This window comes from Colletotrichum gloeosporioides (assembly GCF_011800055.1).
Source record: "Colletotrichum gloeosporioides strain Lc1 chromosome Unknown consensus_117, whole genome shotgun sequence".
NCBI lineage: Eukaryota > Fungi > Ascomycota > Sordariomycetes > Glomerellales > Glomerellaceae > Colletotrichum > Colletotrichum gloeosporioides.
The window spans coordinates 138400-158932 of NW_025544762.1; the positions used below are offsets into that span (position 1 = coordinate 138400).

General features: G+C 49.2%; 8 protein-coding genes across 8 annotated transcripts; 4 read left to right on the plus strand and 4 right to left on the minus strand.

Annotated features, from left to right (window-relative positions):
* Nucleotides 1-1017: 1017 nt before the first annotated feature.
* On the minus strand, nt 1018-2459 carry GCG54_00009034 (Cytochrome P450 monooxygenase andK; the record flags this gene model as incomplete). Its single annotated transcript, XM_045408985.1, has 2 exons — nt 1018-1818; nt 1947-2459. 2 exons carry the CDS (start codon nt 2457-2459, stop codon nt 1018-1020), a joined length of 1314 nt encoding a protein of 437 aa, XP_045256230.1.
* An 814-nt stretch (nt 2460-3273) lies between these two features.
* GCG54_00009035 (uncharacterized protein) lies at nt 3274-3770 on the plus strand (the record flags this gene model as incomplete). Its single annotated transcript, XM_045408986.1, has 2 exons — nt 3274-3540; nt 3597-3770. The coding sequence occupies 2 exons, from the start codon at nt 3274-3276 to the stop codon at nt 3768-3770; spliced, it is 441 nt and encodes a 146-aa protein (XP_045256231.1).
* Nucleotides 3771-4564: 794 nt separating this feature from the next.
* Nucleotides 4565-6077, minus strand: GCG54_00009036 (Asperlicin C monooxygenase; the record flags this gene model as incomplete). Its single annotated transcript, XM_045408987.1, has 2 exons — nt 4565-5276; nt 5377-6077. 2 exons carry the CDS (start codon nt 6075-6077, stop codon nt 4565-4567), a joined length of 1413 nt encoding a protein of 470 aa, XP_045256232.1.
* Nucleotides 6078-6758: 681 nt separating this feature from the next.
* Nucleotides 6759-8536, plus strand: GCG54_00009037 (uncharacterized protein; the record flags this gene model as incomplete). The annotated part of the gene is made up of 4 exons (XM_045408988.1): nt 6759-7271; nt 7352-7558; nt 7625-7736; nt 7806-8536. 4 exons carry the CDS (start codon nt 6759-6761, stop codon nt 8534-8536), a joined length of 1563 nt encoding a protein of 520 aa, XP_045256233.1.
* A 448-nt stretch (nt 8537-8984) lies between these two features.
* Nucleotides 8985-10696, minus strand: GCG54_00009038 (Monoamine oxidase N; the record flags this gene model as incomplete). The annotated part of the gene is made up of 4 exons (XM_045408989.1): nt 8985-9257; nt 9313-10100; nt 10204-10434; nt 10507-10696. The coding sequence occupies 4 exons, from the start codon at nt 10694-10696 to the stop codon at nt 8985-8987; spliced, it is 1482 nt and encodes a 493-aa protein (XP_045256234.1).
* Nucleotides 10697-12162: 1466 nt separating this feature from the next.
* Nucleotides 12163-14044, plus strand: GCG54_00009039 (uncharacterized protein; the record flags this gene model as incomplete). Its single annotated transcript, XM_045408990.1, has 4 exons — nt 12163-12375; nt 12498-13070; nt 13167-13298; nt 13370-14044. Coding segments are annotated over 4 exons (1593 nt in total), but the record flags the coding sequence as incomplete, so codon positions are not given.
* A 556-nt stretch (nt 14045-14600) lies between these two features.
* GCG54_00009040 (uncharacterized protein) lies at nt 14601-16414 on the plus strand (the record flags this gene model as incomplete). Its single annotated transcript, XM_045408991.1, has 5 exons — nt 14601-14703; nt 14818-15126; nt 15149-15417; nt 15493-15756; nt 15812-16414. 5 exons carry the CDS (start codon nt 14601-14603, stop codon nt 16412-16414), a joined length of 1548 nt encoding a protein of 515 aa, XP_045256236.1.
* Nucleotides 16415-16704: 290 nt separating this feature from the next.
* GCG54_00009041 (Aldehyde dehydrogenase) lies at nt 16705-18386 on the minus strand (the record flags this gene model as incomplete). Its single annotated transcript, XM_045408992.1, has 4 exons — nt 16705-16998; nt 17061-17760; nt 17824-18277; nt 18341-18386. 4 exons carry the CDS (start codon nt 18384-18386, stop codon nt 16705-16707), a joined length of 1494 nt encoding a protein of 497 aa, XP_045256237.1.
* Between the last annotated feature and the right edge of the window lie 2147 nt (nt 18387-20533).

Genomic DNA, 20533 nt, shown 5'->3' on the forward strand with positions numbered 1-20533 from the left:
ATTACAAAGAAGGCAGGGGAGTCAACAGCACCTAGGGGTACTGACAGCTGGCATTGTACGATTTGGCAAAGATGCAGTTCTATCTTCCCGGTTCTCATTGAGAGATTTGTACATGTAAAGATCACTAGCTGTGTGCGTGAAGTCGTCGGGCATGGACTTACACAGCGTTGTCACGTGAAAATTAAGGCCGTACTCGGCTCGGGCAGTACATGTCCTCGGGCTACTGGCAGCGACGACGACAACGACAACGAAGAAAAGAGCCAACCTAGAGGCGTGGCAAGATTGGCATGAAATTGGAGGAAGGATGAAAGTCCCTTCGTGAGATAATCTCAACGTGGGATGAGATGGAGGTGAATGAGAGTGGGGCCTGTACCAGACGGGAAGGAAGGTGAAGTCAGACGGAAGATGCGATTGATGCGGCATACTCGCTGACGGACGTGTATTCACATGGCAACAGGATGTCATCTCACCTTCATGCCACATAATGTCGGAAGATCGAAGCTAGAGGCCTAACACTCACCACGAAAACAACCTAGAATGGGCAATAATGGGGTAGCGGCCAGAAAGGAACTCATAACAATCGTAATGTAGCCAATTGCACGGGTTTCTTGCACGTCTGCAATGATAACGTTGGTGACCAGACGACCAGAGATGCCCATAGGCTCTTTAGCATGTCCTTGCTCAGTGATCCGCTAGTCTCCAATGAATTTCCCTGCCTTCAACTGATGTCGCGAAATATTGCTCTGACTTTAAGCTCTTACTTTTGCTCTCTTCCCGGAAACCTTGTTTCTAACCTTGAGAGATGTATTTGGCCGGAATTAAAGCTGTGGTGAGAAGCACTTTGATTATCCATCTGAAGCCTCCGCAATTAGCATCGCAGACTCCTGATTGCCTTGGAAAAGATTGACGTTTGAATGAAGGCAACTTGAAATCACCCCATCATAATAACCCTTGCTACCTTAAGGTAGGTGTATGTGAAAGCTGCCCGTTTAAAGTTCCTTGTTTCTCCCGCTGAATCTATATGTTGCTTCCCTTAACGTGGCGGAAAGCTACATTCAACCCAGTCTGAGATGTAAACCAATGGTTTACGAATTTGTAACCCTCTCCGATCTTCACGTACTCCATGTCATATTTCAAAAGCAGTGTCCCAACTAATTTGGTGACCTCCATGATGCTGATGTGCTTGCCACTGCATGTGTGCGATCCGTGACCGAATGCAAGGAATGATCGTTCCATTCGGCGAAGCTGAGCCTCGGTTGTACCGTTTTCACCAACAAGCCATCTCTCTGGGATGAATGCATCAGGGTTTGGGAAAATATCCGGGTCGCGATGAACCACCCATGGAGACATGCCGACCTCTGTCCCCGGTGCCAGGTAGAACTTGCCTATTGTGGCTCCTGTAGGAGGAACCACTCGACCAAGCAGTTGGCCAACAGAAGGATGTAAGCGCATGGCTTCTTGAATGACTGCTCGTAGGTATGGGATTGCGTATGCCTTAGTAAAAGTGACTGGTAGCTGCAGGTTCTCCCGGACATCTTTCGTCAACCGCGCGTACGCTCTGGAGCTGCGAAGAATGTTGTAGAAGACGGACCTCATAGCGGCGGCCGTGGTGTCGGAACCGGCTGAGAGATTCCCAAAGGCGTGAGTGATGATCTCACGATCTGTAATCGACTTGGGATTCGCGTCCTGATTGAGGCCTAATCGGGCTAAAAACGTCATGGGAGCATCCTCTGCGGGAGGCTCACGCCGAGTTCTCTCAAGCTCCTTGGTCGCCAGATCAAATAAGGCCGTGCCAGATTTATCACTACCTGTCATGTACTTTGCGATTGTTGGGTTGCCCAATGAGACTGGATGCAGCCAAGGCACATGACCCATCTAGTTTAGCAGTTTTTGTCAGTGGACCCTTGTACGATTGTTATTTCAATCTCGTACTACACATGACTTACAATAGACATGTAACTGGTAAAAAGATCGAGAGTTGGAAAGAAGCCAAGATGGTCACCTTTTTCCATGTAGGAGAGGTCTCGCCCCATGGTCAAAGTGCACACTGCGTCCATCGCGAACATCTTGAACAGGTTTCCCAAGTCGCAGACTGTTCCAGATGAGGCATTCCTGTCCAAAATGGCGACCAATCGGTCCATGACGGTGTTGATCCATGGTTCGAACTGTACCAATCCATTCATGCTGTATGCATTGGCAGCGTTGCGCTTCATACGTGAGTGGAGTCCTTTGTCATGTCGAATTACGAACGGATCCGGGACCAGGCCTTCCTCATCATAGACAGCTGAAAGATCATAGAATGGAGATTTGATGAACTTGGTGCCGATGCCGTATATCTGGTTGATTTCATCCACGTCGGATATCGCTACTAGGTTCGGCGCTACACGCATGATTTTGCCATACTTGGCATGCCATTTCAGCTCGTCCAGGTGGTGGTGGCCTCGGTAGACCGACCACATTCGTGGCAGCGTAGTGAATGAGTTTATCAAAGGGCCGGGAACTTTGGACAACCTCTTTTGGTAACGATTCCAAAGAAAATAGACCAACACCAAGCACGGCAGGACCAAATGCCATTTCTGTTGTACCAACACAATGACTTTTGAAGAGAGGGCCATGGCTCGAAGATCAGCGCGCTGGAATTTGAAAAGCAAAACGCAGTCAATGTGTATCAGCACAGAAGACCAATGTTTAACATAACCTGTCGAGGAAATAACACATTGAGTCCATTACGGCTTTATTGCAAAGGTAGTCATTTAACCAGTCTTTTCCTACTGAGAGAGAGTGTGTACTATGCAATAGATTACGAAACAGTCGCAACCCCTGCTCTGCAAGGTCATTACCCCGCATCCATCCTAGCAATCTTGCTCCACCATATCGTGTAGCTTAGCTGCTTGTGGCCTAGGAGATGGCTGCAATTACCAACCAAGAAGCCGACCGATAGGAAATAACTAGCTGTCCAGAAAATATCCGGATACCTGAAGTGTCGCGAGGACCAGATAAGAACTAACCAATAAGCTGATTTTCCCGCTCAGATTGTTTGACGTCGTCGTTTCACATCAGCCCGCGGCCTCCGAGTATCCCACCCGGCCACCCGAAGAGTCATTCCGAGGTCCTGTTGTTGGTTCCGATGGCAACTAGTGAAGGGAAGATTTTGTTACTGGTAGAACAAAACAGCGCACAGATTCCATTTTTGGTATATGAACCCAAGAACGCGAGACAGTGGCAATGCCAAAATGGCGAAACTTCCGCAAATAGTTTCCGTACATTCCGAATATGGCAGAGTCAACGCTTACACAGTACGGTTTCCGCTTCGCTGACTGGGCCGGAGGTGAAGCCTCTGCCCAAGACTACGGCATCTCGCATGCCGTGGTCGTGCCACCCAATGTCAGCCGAATCATAGTTGGCGGTCAGCTTGGCATCAAGGACGACGGCTCGATTCCTGGGAATATCGAGGATGAAATCAAAGAAGCCTTCGAACATGTTTCTCGCAGTCTCAAGGCGGCCGGTCTTGGTGATGACGCTTGGGAGCATGTCTATTCCGTATGCTTTTGTCCACAATCCCGGTGATGTAGTCTGCATACTAAAGTTAGGGACAGGTGAAGACTTTTGAAGTTGCGCACAATGGCAAAGGCATTGCTGGTGTGGTGATCCCAATTGCAAAGTCTTATCTGAAGAATACCCGACCTGTGTGGACGGGCGTGGAGGTTAAATCTTTGGTCTTCCCTGGGCTACATATTGAAATCACTGTCGAGGCCTATTTGCCGAAATAGAAGAGGAAGACGGTTTATTAAATGAGAGAAAGTCAATTCGAAGAGCCTGTTTCAGCATTTTGTGCCACAGTGAATAACTGCCCAAACACACTAGGCCAAATTATTGTTCCCAAACAGGCGGCGAATGTAAAATGGGAGCGCAAATCGCTGACTCCTGTGAAAACAAGAAGTAAGACCTCTTGACTACGGGTGCATTTGGTTGATTGATTTATTGACTTCTCCCAGGTGATAGAGTCTCAAGGTAGAGGAAGCGGTATTTGTTAAGTATTGGAACGGGGTTTAGTGGGCCCACTGGATTTTTCGGCGTTTTCGGCGTTTAGAGGCCAGATTACTAGCCCCTTCAAGAGGCGAGAAGTTAGCGGAGACATCATCATCAATCTCACAGATCAGAGGTAGAATTTACTTATTTTTCAGCGGATTTTCGAGCTTTTTATCCCGTTCTTTTTATTTTTTTAGATCTGTAAAGTATATGAGGAGTCCTTTCCTTTTTTTTTTAAGATCGTAGGCCTTAAAACCGTAGAGTTACGTAGCTACGGTAGCTCTACGCGCCCTCGGGCGCGTACGCGCCGCTGCGTTGCATAGCTCTCGGCCGCCGGGCCTACGACCATTTCAGTATCGTCAAACTGTCCCTGGAAGAATTTCATGCAAAAAGATGAACATCTCGCATTTAATGACAGAATATGTTGAGGCCGTCACATGGGATGCGATTAACAAACGCAGGATGGATTGCTTCAGGAGGGAGCATTGGCTGCTAACTGTACCATGACTTCCTCAAACAAAAATGATTCATATGTTTACGCCCGCACAGAACTTGCTTCCAAGGCAACAATCGCAGGCTTACTTCCCAGGTCCGACAAAACCTCTTTGTTTGCAGTGATCTCCATCCCATCGTAATTTCCACCGGCTGGCAGCGCCAGCTGTTCAATGGTCCCTTGTTTTCCGCTCCTGACATCCGCAGCCAAGTGGTCAAAATGCGCATCAACCTCTTTATAGACATCGTATTCGGTAATCCAGTCAAAGAGCGGGATGACCAGAGAGCTGGGGTGCTTTGCAACATACTCGGGCGTCCAATCGTGTTGGTGATAGATATTTCGGGTTGATATGGATGCCTGGTGAATAATATGAGACCGGTTGAATCGGATACGCTCAAAGACCTGCAAGGCCAGTTCCACATCCCCCTTGGACTTTTCCAGGCACATAGCAACTACGGCTGCGTCTTCGACCGCTTGACAGGCTCCTTGAGCTGATGTAGGAAGGTGGCAATGAGCAGCATCGCCCATAACCGCGGCTCGTTTGGTAGGGGAGAGCCAAGTGGTAAGAGGATCTCGCCACACAAGTTTGTAGTCAATTAGTCGGTCCTCTGGGGTAGCCTCGAGAAAAGTGTACCAAACTTCAGGAAACTTGGCTTTGTCCAAGAAGTATCGAACGTCCGCCCTTGTGGTCTTCTCGGACCACGACTCTGCAATGTCTGTCTCGTCCTTGTGGGTCAAGACCCAAGCACAGTCCCTGAATTGTACACAAAGCAGTCAGATGAGATTTCATCATTGCCTCGACGTATCCATGGCGGTTCGATGCTGGGAGAACATTAAAATAAGATTGAACTCACCTTCCACCCTTCCATGTGTAGATGAAGCCGTGCATGTCGCGTCCAACCCAGCATCGAACGCAGTCCTCATCCTCCGGAAGCAACTCAGCAATTCCAGGTGCCTGGCGCAGTTCATCGGTGATGTTGAAGTATGCCCGGAATATTGCATAGCCGCTGTTGACCTTGCTCTCCGTCAGGTTCAGCAACTGGTCGCGCGCAATTGACTTCGGCCCGTCACAAGCCAAGACCACGTCACCAAGGATCTTCTCGCCCGTAGCGGTGACTACGCCCCTTTCCTTGTCAGAGTCAAGGTATCTGACGACGCGTGTGCTGAAGCGCATGTCGACACCAATCTCCAGGGCGTAGTTGTGCACAATTTCATGCATTTCGCCGCGGTGCCCAGCGTAGACGTATTGGAACTCGGTGCCCTGCGGCCACGGGTCCTTGTGCAGGAGCTCGTTGTCGGCGTTGAAGAACTCAAGGTACTTGGCAGCGTTCACGCCCACCGCGGTGAGCGCTCGGCCAACCTTTCCTCCTCCCCACGACTCGAAGACCCGACCGGCATTTCGCACAAAGTCCAGCAAGTCACCGTGAGAGCTGGCACCGGGGTATGCTTCGACGAGGATTGGGTGCATGCCTCGAAGCTTACACTCAATTGCTGCTGTCAGACCGCAAAAGCCCGCTCCGACAATGACTACTCGCAATTCGTCTGCAGATGCCATCGTTGGAACGCCTGTATGTCAAGTTTGCGAGGTGCGTTGTGTGAGAAGTGATGATAAGACTGAAGCTTGTGGAGAAATCAATGCGTAATTTTGCGTTGCGATGTTTGAAGTAATTCATCGGAACCTTTTTTATTTCAGTCCTGAGGCGATGGTTCGCCTCTCGCTGCTTCGGAGCCGATTCTCCCATCACTATGCCCGCGTTATCGGACCTTGCTATGCACTTACACATTAGACATGTTTTCCCTGTCGAATCAATGGGTCTCTGCGCCTCCGGATGCACTCGCCTTGATTAAGCTCCGGTTCCTGGGGTTGCATTAACCCTGGTCGTTGGTCATCTGGTGTTATCAGAACGCTCCTCATAGGCTGTGATTTTCCGGCGCGATTCCCGTTCCAGTGGGGAGAAGCATGCGACCATCAACAACAGATTGCAGCCAGAGCAACAGATGCTGGAGATAGCAATTCAGCTTATCAGACCGCTGTATAGCATAGCATTGTCTTTCCGAGTTTGCGGTCGGAATTGGCACCCCTGATGCAACCATTTGTTACAAAACAGGAGTAGACGCACACTCTCTCAATGTAGCAACTTGTGCAATCAAGCAGCTAGGCGTACAGGTAAACTAGAGCATTCTAAACAAAAGCCATAGCTGAGACAACAGTCCTCACTACGAGAGTGCAACAACAATGTCGAAAATCAGCCACTCAGACGAAACGGATGCGGCTCTCAGCGAGAAAAAATCCCAAATCAACGACGATGATATCCAACTTCAGCAACTTGGCTTAGAGCCGTCAGAGCTCCGCCGCAATTTCAACATCTGGTCGCTCGCATTCATGTCGTTCTGCTCCAGTATCACCTGGGAGGCAATCTCGTCCACAATGGCCCAGGGTCTGATGTCAGGAGGCAGTTCAAGTTTGGTATGGGGCTTCGTGGCAAGCAGCCTCGGTGCTCTCCTGACTGTTCTCTGCATCGCAGAGTACTCCAGTATGATTCCGACGGCCGGCGGCCAATACCATTACGTGGCTGAGCTCTCGCCACCAAAGTTCCAAAGAGTCCTTTCGTGGTATGCAGGCTGGATGACGATGCTTGGCTGGATTCTATGCGCACTTGCTGGCATCTTTGCCACCGCAATGCAGATCCAAGCATGGGCAATTCTCTTCAGTCCCGATTACACATACGAGCGATGGCACACTGCACTTGTGAGCTTATCCCTATCATAGGTCTCCAGTTCGTCTATACGAGAAACCTTAGTTCGCTAATTCCAAGCGCGTTTTGGCAGATCGTCATCGGTCTCGCGACATTCTATACATTATTTGCAGTTTTCGAGGTCAAGATGCTGCATCGCTTGCTGTTTGTCGCGATGTTCGTGCACATTGTCGGCTATTTCGCCACAGTTATCTACCTCTTGGTTCGTGTTAATCCAAAGAACACTGCTAAGTACGTGTTTACGGACTCCACGAGCTTGAGCGGTTGGGAAAGTCCCGGAGTAAGTCAGGTTCCTCGGATCTTCCTGCTCCAGAGTGTTTGCAAACACACTGACACATCTTTGAAGATTAGCTGGCTTATCGGACTTCTTACCTCTGCAATCGGTTTTGTAAGCTGGGATAGTCCGCTGCACATGTCCGAGGAAATGAAGCATGCGTCGCGTGACCTGCCACGAAGCTGTAAGACCCACTCAACAACGCAGCATAAGCACGATGAGTGAACTTGCTAACATGCTCATAATCATTTAGTAATCATCAACATAGCGTGCAGTGCCGTTCTGACGTTTCCATGGATCATTGGAGTTGTGTTTTGCATCACCGATATCTCCGGGGTTCTAAGCGGCCCTACAGGCACGATCAGCTTCATGGCACAACTTTATTACAACGTGTCTGGTGGCAACAAAGCGGTAACGGTTGGCATGACACTTTACCTACCTCTGATGGGCTTTCTTGGCGTGGGGCCCAGCATCATGACGGCCACATCCCGTGTGATCTGGTCCTTCGCTCACGACGGAGGCCTCCCTCAGGCCATTTCCAAGGTCAACAGCCGTACAAAGACCCCGGTCCTTTCGCTTTTGATTACTTGGGCTATTGTATGTCTTCTGAGTCTCATCTACGTCGGCAACGCAACGGCATACTATGGACTTTCCAGCGCGTGCACCGTTACGCTCATTATCTCGTACGCTATGCCCATATGCATGGCCGTGTTATTCGGATTCAAGCATTGCAGCTTACCAAAAGCGCCCTTTTCGTTGGGAAAATACCATCGGCTTGTCGCCACAGTGGCCCTAGCTTGGTCCCTCTGCCTCATCATCATGATGTGCTTCCCTACGTATAAGCCTGTCACCACAACGAACATGAATTACGCGTCAGTGGTGGTATGCGGTGGTCTCGCAGCGGCGACAATCTCCTGGACTGCATATGGCCGGTACAGATACCATGGTCTGATGCAAGCGATAGAAGGTCGGGCTGAAAGATAGCATAATGCGTGTGGGCCTTGCAGTATGATCAAAGGTTTTATTTCGTTCATTTACAACTATTCATGATTCATCATCATATCTTGCCTTTCGTCTCCTTTTGTTTGCATGAATAGGCTTTGGTAGACGTCCGACTGTTGCATCGTCGCTGAAAAGCATAGTAACTTTGACTACCTAGCCAACCAAGCCGGCCTCCTAGTTCTCGATGAGTGCTGGGATAGATGTAGAAATGAAATGGTAAGTTCTCATAGCATTTGTTCCATAGATGTCTCCTGCTAGTTACGAGTACTCAATTTCCTTGCTTTGCCAGCCACCCCTGTTTAAAAGTCATTTCACGGATCGAATTCCAGATCATGACTTCGATTCTAAGTCTTTACTTCATTGTGTTATTGCGCTGCAACATTGGTCCAATCCTTTACTGAATAGCCAAGAAAACAATTTCGTAAAGCCTTCAAAGCTTCGTAGAATTGATGACGTTGACGTTCTTTTCGCTGTTTTCCTTCAGACTTTTGCGCTGAAGCTGAATAACCGTGTGGGCCGCTTCCATACCTGCTTGCACAGCACCATCGATCCAACCCCGCCAGCCTTCGGAATAATCCCCGCTAGCGAACAAGACATTTCCATGCGGCTTCTGCAGAGCAGCTACATATCTCTGCGTAAACTCTGGTGCCATATAGCACCAAGTACCCTTGGCAAACTCGTCATTGACCCAGTCATGGGCAACCTGAGAACGTATATTTTAGCCAATGCCTTTCAACAGAAATAGGGCGAAGACGTACTATGCGATGAAAACCGACTTCGGCTCTCTTTTCTTCAGGCAGCAGGTGCAGAATTGCCTTTTTCACCTGGTCTATATCCGAGAGGGGGATGCCACCAGGCGAGGATGGGTCGGGACCAAAGGCAACCAGATGAGAATTATTGGCCGGTGTTAGATGATCTCCCAGAGCGCATACAAAACCTCTTCCAGGAGAGGCGAAGGATGTCCACGATTTGTAGTCGGGACCATCAAGGTCCAAGTGCAGCTTGTTACACAAGTTGACTTGACCTTGACGGCTGGCTTCAACTTTCGCAGTTGGAAGCGCTGGCGAGAACTCGATATCGGCCAGCACATTCAGCGGAACAGTTGCAATAACTGACTTGGTTTTCCACGATTGGCCGTTCTTGGAAAACACTGTGACATATTCTCCCGCGTCGACTACCTTACTGACAGCTGAGTTGAAACTGTAGGATAGATTTCCAGACGAGACCGCATGCTCAAAAATGTGTCTGTGTAAAGTGCCATTACCGCTGCGCAGTCTAGTATGCAGAGCAATGTCGTTCAGGCCAGTCGGATTGTGGGAGCCCAATACCCACCATCGAAGGGCGTTGAGAAGACCCATCTTGTCGAGGGAGGTCCCACCCATCTGCTTCAGTAGTGCCTCGAGCATCGATCTCTCTTCCAGGCTGAGTCGATCTTGTATTTGATTGAGCCGGTCCTGGCAGGACATTTTGTCCCACTCTTCCGACAGCTCGGGCGACTGTTTTGTTCCAAATGGGAACTTCCAGTGTTGTCGAAGGTCGTTGCCATCTACATCACAAAACATCCGCCACACACGTCCAAACATATCGGCCTAGTGAAAGGTTAGCATTGAGCCTCCCGGCCTTTGCCATCTATGGCTAATGAAATATACTAGCCTCTTCGTCATGGGTCATGTTACGTTGGGCATTGGGGGTGGTTAGGGTGAAGTAGTCCTCTTTGCTGCCGGACTGCTGTGTAACAAGCCAATCGTCCTGGAGCCCATATAGAGAGACTTCGCGATAGATATGGGGCATGTGCCAATGTATCCACGTGCCACCCATCTCGTAATTGAAGCCGTCAATGGTTGCGTGCCATGTGCGTCCACCAAGTCGGTCGCGGGCTTCTATCAAAAGAGTTTTCTTTCCTGAACGGTTTATGAGCGCATATCATAGTGAAAGAGGTCTACAATGCGCACCTTGCGTAGCCAAGTCTCGAGCTGCCACCAAGCCTGCATAACCAGCACCAATTACAATGACGTCGTACGCGAGATCGTCATCGGACAAGGGCGAAGTATACACAGGCGGCTCAACAACTCCAATGGTGGGCAAGCCGCGGCGCAAGCCCCGGCTGGGCGTCCAGGTAAAACCATCTCTAGAGTCTACCATTTCGAGTAACACGAAAAGGGACGTAACAAGGTTCGAAATTAATTAGATAACAATCGAGAGTTTTCGCTTTTGCTCCTTGACAAGCAGTTTGTAGCTACATTTATCTTGTTGTGTTTCAACATATCATCCGTCAAATGCATGGTGTACCAGCAAACATGTACGATTCTCAAATGGAGCAGGAGACACAATACTCTGCTCTATCAATGGTTGGACAAGAATTGGCCGGAAGCAGGAACCTATGAGCACACGTACCGAGCTGTTCGCTGACGAAGCCTCATGGCGACTCGTAGACCTACTGACGAACTGCTCCGGAAAATTAGGACCAATTGGAGTAGTCGGATAGGAGTATGCGGTATGGCAGCTCACGGCTCCCGCACTAGCAGGGGCCGGTGGGCGGAGTTTGAGACTGACCAGGGCGAGATGGATCCGGCTGGGATCTGGGCCTGGGTATCCCTGCATGAGTCCGTCCCACAGTGAGCCTCGTTACTTGCAACTTGTAAATCATTGTACCCGTTCATGCACTGCCGACTCGCCCGACATCATTTGTGTCCTGCACCTAGGCATCTGAAAGCTGGACACTCTCAATTACGATGCGTTGGTCACTTCTTTCATTGGCCGACAGCCACCAAGTGGCCGTTCTTGATTCCCCAGCCTCGTCTGACGCCCCGGGTAAGCCATTCGTCGACGGAGACATAAGCTCAGTTCACGATGCCCGAAGCCTCTGTGGATCCTAGCTACGGCAGTCTGAGAAGAAAGGTTACACTTGCCTGTGACTATTGCCGCAAGAAACGAGTAAGTCGGTTTTACTGGTGGTCCGCGCCTCGACTGGGTGCAACGGAACTCCTGACTTTCAACTGCATAGGTCAAGTGCACTGGTACTGCTCCATGCAAGCTCTGTGCCGAAAATGATCATTCGTGTCACTTTGATGATAGGAACCGCACCCGCCGTGGACCGCGGCCACGACCCAACAGCAGCCGGCCTTCCCAGACATGTCTGATTGCGCCTGCGCCGTCGGGGCCTTCTGACCGGCACGTCGACCAGATAAGCTCATCCTCTGGCGGCGATCACCTTCATTCGTCTCCCAATGTGGCAAGCTCCATCATAGACGTTGCTACTAATGATCTAGACGATGACGACCCTGATTTCGAAGAAGATGTCTTCCCGCCGGCGGCTGAATGGCGAGGCGGACTTGTGTCTGTATTGATGGATCCCAGCACTCCGGATTCCTAGTATGTATCAGAGCCATGTCCTCATTTACACCTCAAGAACAAAGGCTAAGCTCAAGCGCCGAGCCGCACATAGTTGGAACACGGTAGACCCGGATCTTTGCGCCCATCTCGTGGAGTTGTTCTGCTGTCGATCAAGCTCGCCATTAGAACTCATAGTACCCGCAGATGAGCTCATCGAGACAGTTTGCGCGGGCACCTGTACGCGCAGCTTGTTGCTAGCCATTTGTGCTTACAGCGTTCGCTTCTCTGTCCATAAAGCTGTCAAGGAACCTTCAGCATCCAGGCTTGCCAAGAACTTTGAGCGGAGTGCAAGATGTCAGGTCGATCTAAGCAGTGCTGCTGGAAGTGAACCATCAACCGTACCCACGTACTGCGTCCTCATTGAGTATAGCATAAGTCGCGGTGATGGGCGGCAGGCGTGGATGGACTTGGGCAAGTTTCTTGTGACTGTGAGCCTTTGTCGGTACCCTGACTAACTCAAAGCATAGCACTGGCTAAAAGTATGGTACAACTGGCTCTATTAAACGAAGCTGTCAACCCGAGAGAGCTCGAACTATTACATCGAGTTCAGATATACCTTGAAATCTCAGAAACAATGATATCTTTCAGCCATTGCTCGTTGCAGCTACGCTGTCCGACACGGAAGGACCAAATCGATCAAGAACACAATGATGGCACCCGGAGCAACCGATTCCTCACACAGCTATTGGAACTCCTCCAGTTATTCGTTCGCATCCAGCACTACTGTTCAGCAGGGTTCTCTAAGCAAAACCCACCGCCCTGGAGCCTGCATTCAACGTTCAGGACTTACCAGGTGGAGCTAGAACAATTAGTGCTACAACGACTGGAACAACTCCATCCCGGATCATCTGAGGACGAGCATTTGCCACAGGAACAGCGCACTCAGAGTGCCATGTGTTCCCTGATTTGGCACTGCTGTGTTATCTGCTTGAACCGAACCTTTCTCCCAATTACAGAGAGAACCATGCTCGACGACGTAAATTCGGGAGCATCTTCCAGACAACTTAACTTTCCAGCTGCACCACAGCTTTTTGTTGAGGAGAGACTGAGTCGCTGTCAGGCAAGCGCAGTAGCCATCTGCACCATCTGCAAAGAATTGGTGTGGCAAGGAGACTTCTTTCGGGTAGGTTATGTTACAAGTTGAACCTTGCTGTTGTTTTGCTTCCTTACTAACATGCCTCGCCAGAACATTCATGTAGTTGGGTATGCATGTATGCAGAGTGCAATTGTCCTGGTCAACTATCTTCACCGTGCCCCAAGGCCCCATAGTCCTTGGATAGCAGACACCCTGAAGTTTCTTTTCGTTGCTTTAGGGGCTGCGAGCAGTTTTTATACTCCCGCAAATGATTGGGTATGTTGAATTACCCGTTACTTTGACCCTGCAAGCGCTCTCGAACTGAATGAAAATCTAATCTGATTTAGATTAAAGTCTTGATCCGGGTCCACGATATCAACATTCCCCTGAAACACGTCAGTGGCTCCCCTGTGGAAGATGTTTTCTCAACCTACTTCAGCAGATATGTAGATATTAAGGAGCCGAAGTGGGTGCCGCTTATCCCCAGTAGCGTGTCAGACGCTCAAGGAAGAGTTGGTGAGGACATCTTAAGCGGTCAGGGAGATCATCGACCCATTGTTGATAAAGCTCAGATTGACCCTGGTCACGACTCTCAATGTAAAGGAAATTGGCTTCACAGTTATGCTCGTCATCTTTCGGAGGATATAGAGCCCGACAGGCAAGACGGCATAGAATCCGCTCACTTAGGCACAGAAGATGGCGATGCATTGGAATTTCACGGTGGAAAGAATACCGGCGATCCCCTTGGGTTGGCGGGAGGCTTATTAGAGTCATCTGAAGCAATTACGCCGTCTATGTCTCAGACGAGTATGACGAGCCAAAGTATGGATGCAGGAAAAGGCTCCCTCGTTGATCCAATAGGTCTTGTCGACTCGCTTACAGATCCTTTCGCTTTTGCCGAGCTCTCTGGATATAAGGAAGATTTTGACTCCCGACTGCTAAGACAGCTCATGACAGGAAGCAACAGTCTGTGGGCGGAGATGAACATAAACTTTAGCAGTGGCGAAAATCCCTTCATGTAGTCATGCTAGGCTCGATCCTAATTTTGAAATATAGTCGACATGCAAAGAACTTTGTCATGAAAAGCCGCATAGGATGAGGTGAGTTGAGACTCGGATGGGATGGGCGGGCATTGGCCATGAACGGGCATGGCCCAAGTCAGATGCGAGAAAGGCAGTTAGTCAAGCTCCATTCTATCAGCTATGCAATATATCCGGGATGGTTATCGTAGGCTCTGATTGGACACAGGCTAGCACACAGGGGTTTCCGCTGGCACAAGTGATGACACGCGGGGTATCCGGCTACAGTCCATGCGCAACAGGAGGGTTATGAAGATAACACAAATGCGGGGAAGTGGAGGTTGTTCGGAACTAAGACACGTTCTAATTCCGTTTCTCGTCCGCAGGTTCATGCTTGCCACCTCAACATGTCAGCTTTCGAGCTAGTCCACGCCATCTCCGCATCCTCGCCCATCGCAAATCACACATCTAAGCGGCCCATTCTTTGCTGACACTGGAAGCTTCACAAGCCACCATCCATCAGCAGGCTCCGGACAGTGCTCTGTAATCTTTCTTTCCAATGGCGAATGAGCGGAATCTTCCTCCAACAACATTACAAAACGACAGTGGTGCCTGTTGGACATGTTTGAAGCAAAAACGCATATGCGATCTCAGCTTGCCGCGTAGGTGGTTCCCTTATCGTTGACATATCATGACCATACCAACTCTCCCCCTTCACGAACTTGCTGACTTGAATGCCTATCAAATGCTAACATCACCGTTGTGCTCCGTTGTAGGATGTAGGAATTGTGCCGAAAGGGGAATAAGATGTCAAGGCTTCGGCATCAGGCCGCGATGGCCGGCAGATTTCATTCGCCGAAAGAAGAGACCACGACGAACATATGATGGACCCTCAAATACGAGAGAGTCGTCGGGCAACAACAGTGATACTCGCCAGACGTTACCCACAAGTCAATTCTGCGTGCCTCAAGCTTTGTCGTCGTTGGGGCTTCCGTCACAGGATAGTTATTTCATGCAGCATTTTATGAGTATGTTTGAATATCTGAGTTCCTCTCTATCACCATCGAGGATCGCGCAAGTTCTTGGTATGCTGATATATGCGCTTAGAAAACCTTGCTCGCGTTGCGCTGGCTATTGATTACAACCAGAACGGTTATCGCTCTCTGTTGCCACTAGCACTTCATGATCCCGGTCTTATGAATGCTGCACTCGCTGTTGCATCCTCACATCACAGTCGTTGGCAGCAAACAAGCGACAAAGATTCGCGTCGATACCTGAGGGCCGCCGCTGCAGCCCTCAAGGGCCGTTTCGGAAATTCGAGTGACCTGAACAGCCCTGTCACTCTCACCATCATGCTACTTTTGGTGTCATTTGAGGTATTTAGCAAAACTTGATCACTGTCCCCCGTCACAAGGATTACGATCATTCGCTGACGTGCCTAAACCCGCCAGGTGTTCTCAGGGACTCCGCGATGGAGAGGACATTTCGACGCCATCCGGGGGTGGATTCGCTCTCGAGGAGATCACTCTGACTTAGACCCGTTCCTGAAGACTTGGGTATGTCTCATAGAAACCCAGTGTGCTTTGAATGTGGGATTACCGGTTATGCAAGAGGTTGAGTCGTGGCTTGATATATGCCCAAATCCCTCAGATATAGGGCAGAATGACTCGATCGACGCGTTGTTCGGATGCTCCTCCAGGTTACCCAAGCTGATGGTAAGTCATTCAAACTCCTGAACCAAAGCTCAGGCGTAGCTAATTGAGGTGATAGTGCGCCGCTTCGCAACTACAAAAGGCCTCCGACGATGCTGAAATCCCTTTCGAGGAGATACACCGGCGGTCTGAAACCCTCCAAAAGGCAATTCAAGCAACGAAGATGGAGGATAACTCAAATCCAATCATTTCGATCCTGTGTGATGATGCCCGAGAAAAGTACTCGGCTACGGTGGGTTTGGAGCAAGAAGAACTGCGTCGGCGGATGATCGCCACCGCCGAGATATTCAGGCACACGTCACACCTATATGTCTATCGAATTACTCATGGCGTCGAAGAGCGACTTACGTCGGATATGGAGGAGTCTCTTCAGACATCACTTCAACTTCTGACGCAGGTTCCAGATGCCCTTAGCCCAGGAGCTAACCTAGGTTGGTGTTTGGTGGTGCTTGGGGCGGAGCTTGATCTCCTAGATCAGCGCGACTATATTCGTTCCAGGTGGTATAGCATGCACCTACTTGGAATTTACAATACCAAGTCTGGCGAAAAGATACTTGAGGCGGTATGGAATCACCGAGATCTCGTCCGTAGTGGTCTTGCCACACCAGCTAGATGGCAAGATATTATGAAAGACATGGGGGAACATCAAATCCTGGTCTGACTCTTTCAACGCCAACTTTCGTTTTAACCAAAACAATTTAGCTGTCCAATCTTGTACTACTATGCTATTAAATGATGCACCGTGAGCCGTATGGTGTTTCCCCATTTGCGTGAATCTGCATGCGTAGGATCGAACTTGCCAACTCTCCATCCAGGGTAACATGGCAAAGCGTCTAACCTGTGCATGGAATTTCAGAACCTGTGACACATCCTCATACTGCTTATTTATTTGTCTCAAATATGATTACCTAAGGTGATGCTACGTACGCAGCTGCGGTTGATGTAGCTGACCTACAATTTGGAAGTCTCAGGAATGTTGAAGTATTTGACCGTCTTAGAGTTCAGCCAGCCATCAAGGCTCTCCTCGCCCAAATCTCTCCCAAATCCTGACTGCTTCACACCACCAAATGGAGTGTTGGCGTGCAACATTCCCCAGCAGTTGATTGTAACCTGCCCAGACTCAATGGCCGCTGAGACCCGCTGAGCTCGGTTAACATTGTTTGTAAACACTGCAGCACTCAAGCCATATTCGGTATCATTGGCCTTTTGTATTGCCTCCTGTTCGGTGGAGAACTTGGCGATGCTCTGAAGCCCAGATCAGCTTTCGTGGCGTTTCTCCAGCTTATGGGCTGGGATAAAGCACTTACCGGAACTGGTCCGAAAATCTCCTCCCTCATGATCACCGCAGACTCGGGCACATCAGCAAAGGCGGTGTTGGGAACAAAGTAGCCTTTGTGGTCGAGCTTCTCCCCTCCATGAAGTAGCCTCGTTCCATCGTTCTTGGCTCCTTCGATGTAGCTAAAGATTTTCTTTTGCTGGGATGCATTGATGACTGGACCTTTGGTTGTCTCCTGAAGAACGGGATCGCCGTGTACGGCCTTGTTGATTTGTTCAGTAAATGCTTGTAGAAACTTGTCGTAAATAGTATCTTGCACATAAATTCGGGATCCAGAGGCACAGATCTGACCATTGTTTGTTGTGCTGCCTAATGATGTCCAGAAGAGAGCATTGTCCCAGTCCGCGTCGGAGAAAACAATGGACGGCCCCTTACCGCCAAGCTCGAGTGTGACTTTCTTGAGGTTGGACTTGGCGGCGGACAGAAGGACGTGTCGGCCAACGGCTGTACTTCCAGTGAATGACACTTTCTTCACCTTTTGGTGTGCCGATAGCGCTGCTCCTGCAATGGCACCCTCGCCGCACAGAATGTTGATGACGCCAGCGGGGAAGCCTGCCTCCTTGACCAGGCTAGCAAGCTTCTGTCCCCATAGTGGCGCGGCCTCAGGGGTCTTAATGATGAGAGTATTACCCGCGGCTATGGCGGGTCCCAGCTTCCATGAATTAATCATGCTAGATGGCAGAGAATCCGCGTCAGCTTGCTTCAAAATATCAGACAGAATACCCAGGACTTACAGAGGACAATTCCATGGCACAATGGCTGCGCACACCCCAATGGGCTCTCGGAGAGTGTAAGCTGTGCCCTCAGGTATTTGCAAAAGCTTTCCATCGATCTTGTCAGTCCAACCAGCAAAATAACGAAGAGTAGACACAGCATTGGGCACGTGCAAGCCTTTTGAGTCGTTGAAAAGAATTCCGGCATCCAGGGCTTCAAGAAGGGCCAGCTCGTCGGCGTGCTGCTCAATCAGGTCTGCCAGCCTGTGTAGAAGCTTTGCGCGCACTGGAGGAAGGGTCGTTTTCCAACCTCCATAGAAGGCGTCCTGGGCAGCGTTCACAGCCAAGTCTACATCTGCCTCCTGAGCAGCTGACAGTGTTGCTAGCTTCTCCAAGTTGAAGGGGTTCTCGATGTCCAATGTTTCGCCCGCCGTGGCTTCGACGAACTCGTTGTTGATGAACAGTCCGCTCTCGACTGATTGCCATCTCAATGTAAGCGCAGTTTTTCAATGCTGTGAAAATCCAAATGATAACATACCTGAAGTGGTCAGACCATTTCCGGCCTTCAATGTGATGACACCCATGTTGTGGAAATTGAACAGCGCCGTTGGAATCGAGGAGTTCTATTACCTGAAGAGAGGCAATACTGATTCCTGTAGGAGGAGCACTTTGCTAAATAAATAAGCTAGACCGCGAAGAGGAAAGCCAGTCAGTGTTGCGAATGAGGGGCTGTCCTTGCCTAATGTGAGATGTCACTTTTAGCTAGCAAAGAATCCCCTCTTCTAGGGATTACCCTCGACGGAACGAGATGCAAGCTCGGAACTTAATTGTCTGGTGTCATTCCGACGGGACATGGGTTCGGAATTGCTCGGCCAGTTCCGCGGACAGGATAATCCTTGTACTTAGTCAGGCGAATTACGAGAAAATCCGGGGAAATCGCAAACCCATTTCTTTGATCTACCATGATGGCCTAACACCGTCAGATGCCGTATGTCCGTACCACGCGTTTCTTTGAGTTTGTGGTTACGGCGCAGCCCGCCCGTGAAAAGACTTAAGAGAAATTCCAGTTCGTGGGCACACTTTGGGAAACACTATATAGGCACTTTGACCCATGCTCTCCTCGTCAACGAAAGCAGTCATTAGCCAATCAAGTGCTACATGACGCCAGCATATTGAGTACCCGGAACTCCAAGTCTGGTCTCACCGAATTTTGCAATTCGCTGAGAAAAATTGTCGATCATCAGAAAAAATATTTGATTCTCTGTGCCCGCATACTCTTATACTGGCGTCATGCAGCACTTTATAGGATGGATATCGTTTCTGCCGGCGAGAACTCCCACGCACAAAGTCTAATCCCTTGCCGCTCATACCGGCAGAACGGCAACGGCGCCGGCTCCACGTAACGGGGCCGATCGTATCGGAGCCGAACGCCACTTGTTCCTGTGTTACGCCGTACCTTTTTCCGGGCCTGCTTGGGGCGCATCGCAAGCTTCTAACCGCCTCACTCGTGAAGAATCAACAATGCCGCAGGATATTTCCCTCAAGCAATACCATAAAACTTTGAAATAGACGATGCAGCACCTCATGCGTATGTTCTAATGTTCCTTCTCCTCTACAAGTATAACAAGCTACCAGAGTGCTCTCACTGGCAAATTGCTGTAAGCATTGCTCAATCGATAATTACAGGACATAATTTTGGTTTTGTGCCCAGTTTTTAAGTGTTCTAGAGAGAGAGAATTCTTGCTAATAAGCTTCAAGGTATCAACAAGCATGCTTCCATTTGGCCTCATCACCAGAGAAGGCCATCAGAGAAGACCAGAATATCTGCCCTAGGCCCCACAATTGGACGAAGAATCACTCACTGTGAGCATTTCTCAGCCACCGGCTTAGCCCCAGTTCATCCCACCGGGTGCTCAATAAATCTAGCACAATATCACCATATTTTTGCTAAACCGTGGTACCAATGATGGGTACAGCCAGGACCAACTACCTTTCCAGCAGCCAATGGCTGAACAGGAATGGATCTGATAAGATAACAGGAACAGGTTCTGGCAACAGACATGTTTATGCTTGAAGGATTTCCTTGCTTGGTGGCAACGTATTCCATCGGCTGCTAAATGAATGCCGTAGATTCTCTCCAAATTGGGGCCCCGAATGGGTAGAGCCAAGACGGGAACGGCTCTTCTAGCCGTCAAATGCCACGACGGGAACAGATCTGATAAGATTATGGAAACAGACCTCGGTAACGATGTTGAGGGATTTTTGGCTTGCATCCTGATTTAAATAAATTCTCTATACCTAGACAGTATGAGATCTAGCAGTAAGTATAAAAGCCATCTTCACCCTATAATACTTAGTCCCCTTTTCACCTATCGAAACAATTTAACCTGATTACTATAGTGTTATAAACTAACTATAACGTACGTATAGCATCTATGTAAATAAAATAGCTTAATTCCTTCTAAATTAGAGTCTAATATAAAGGGTCTTTTAAGGAATAGATCCTAACGCACTAGAATATTATTAGTCTAGATAAATAGGTTAGGAGTAGGTTACCTTATACCTTCCTCTAAGTATAAAGCTACTTTAGATACTTAAGGGTATTATAATATACCCCCCTAAGCTTAAAAAAGCTTAAAAACCCTAATCCTATATAACTAATATTATAAAATCTAAATATATATATAAAGTACTATAAATAGATATAAAGAGAAGTAATTAATAAAAAAAA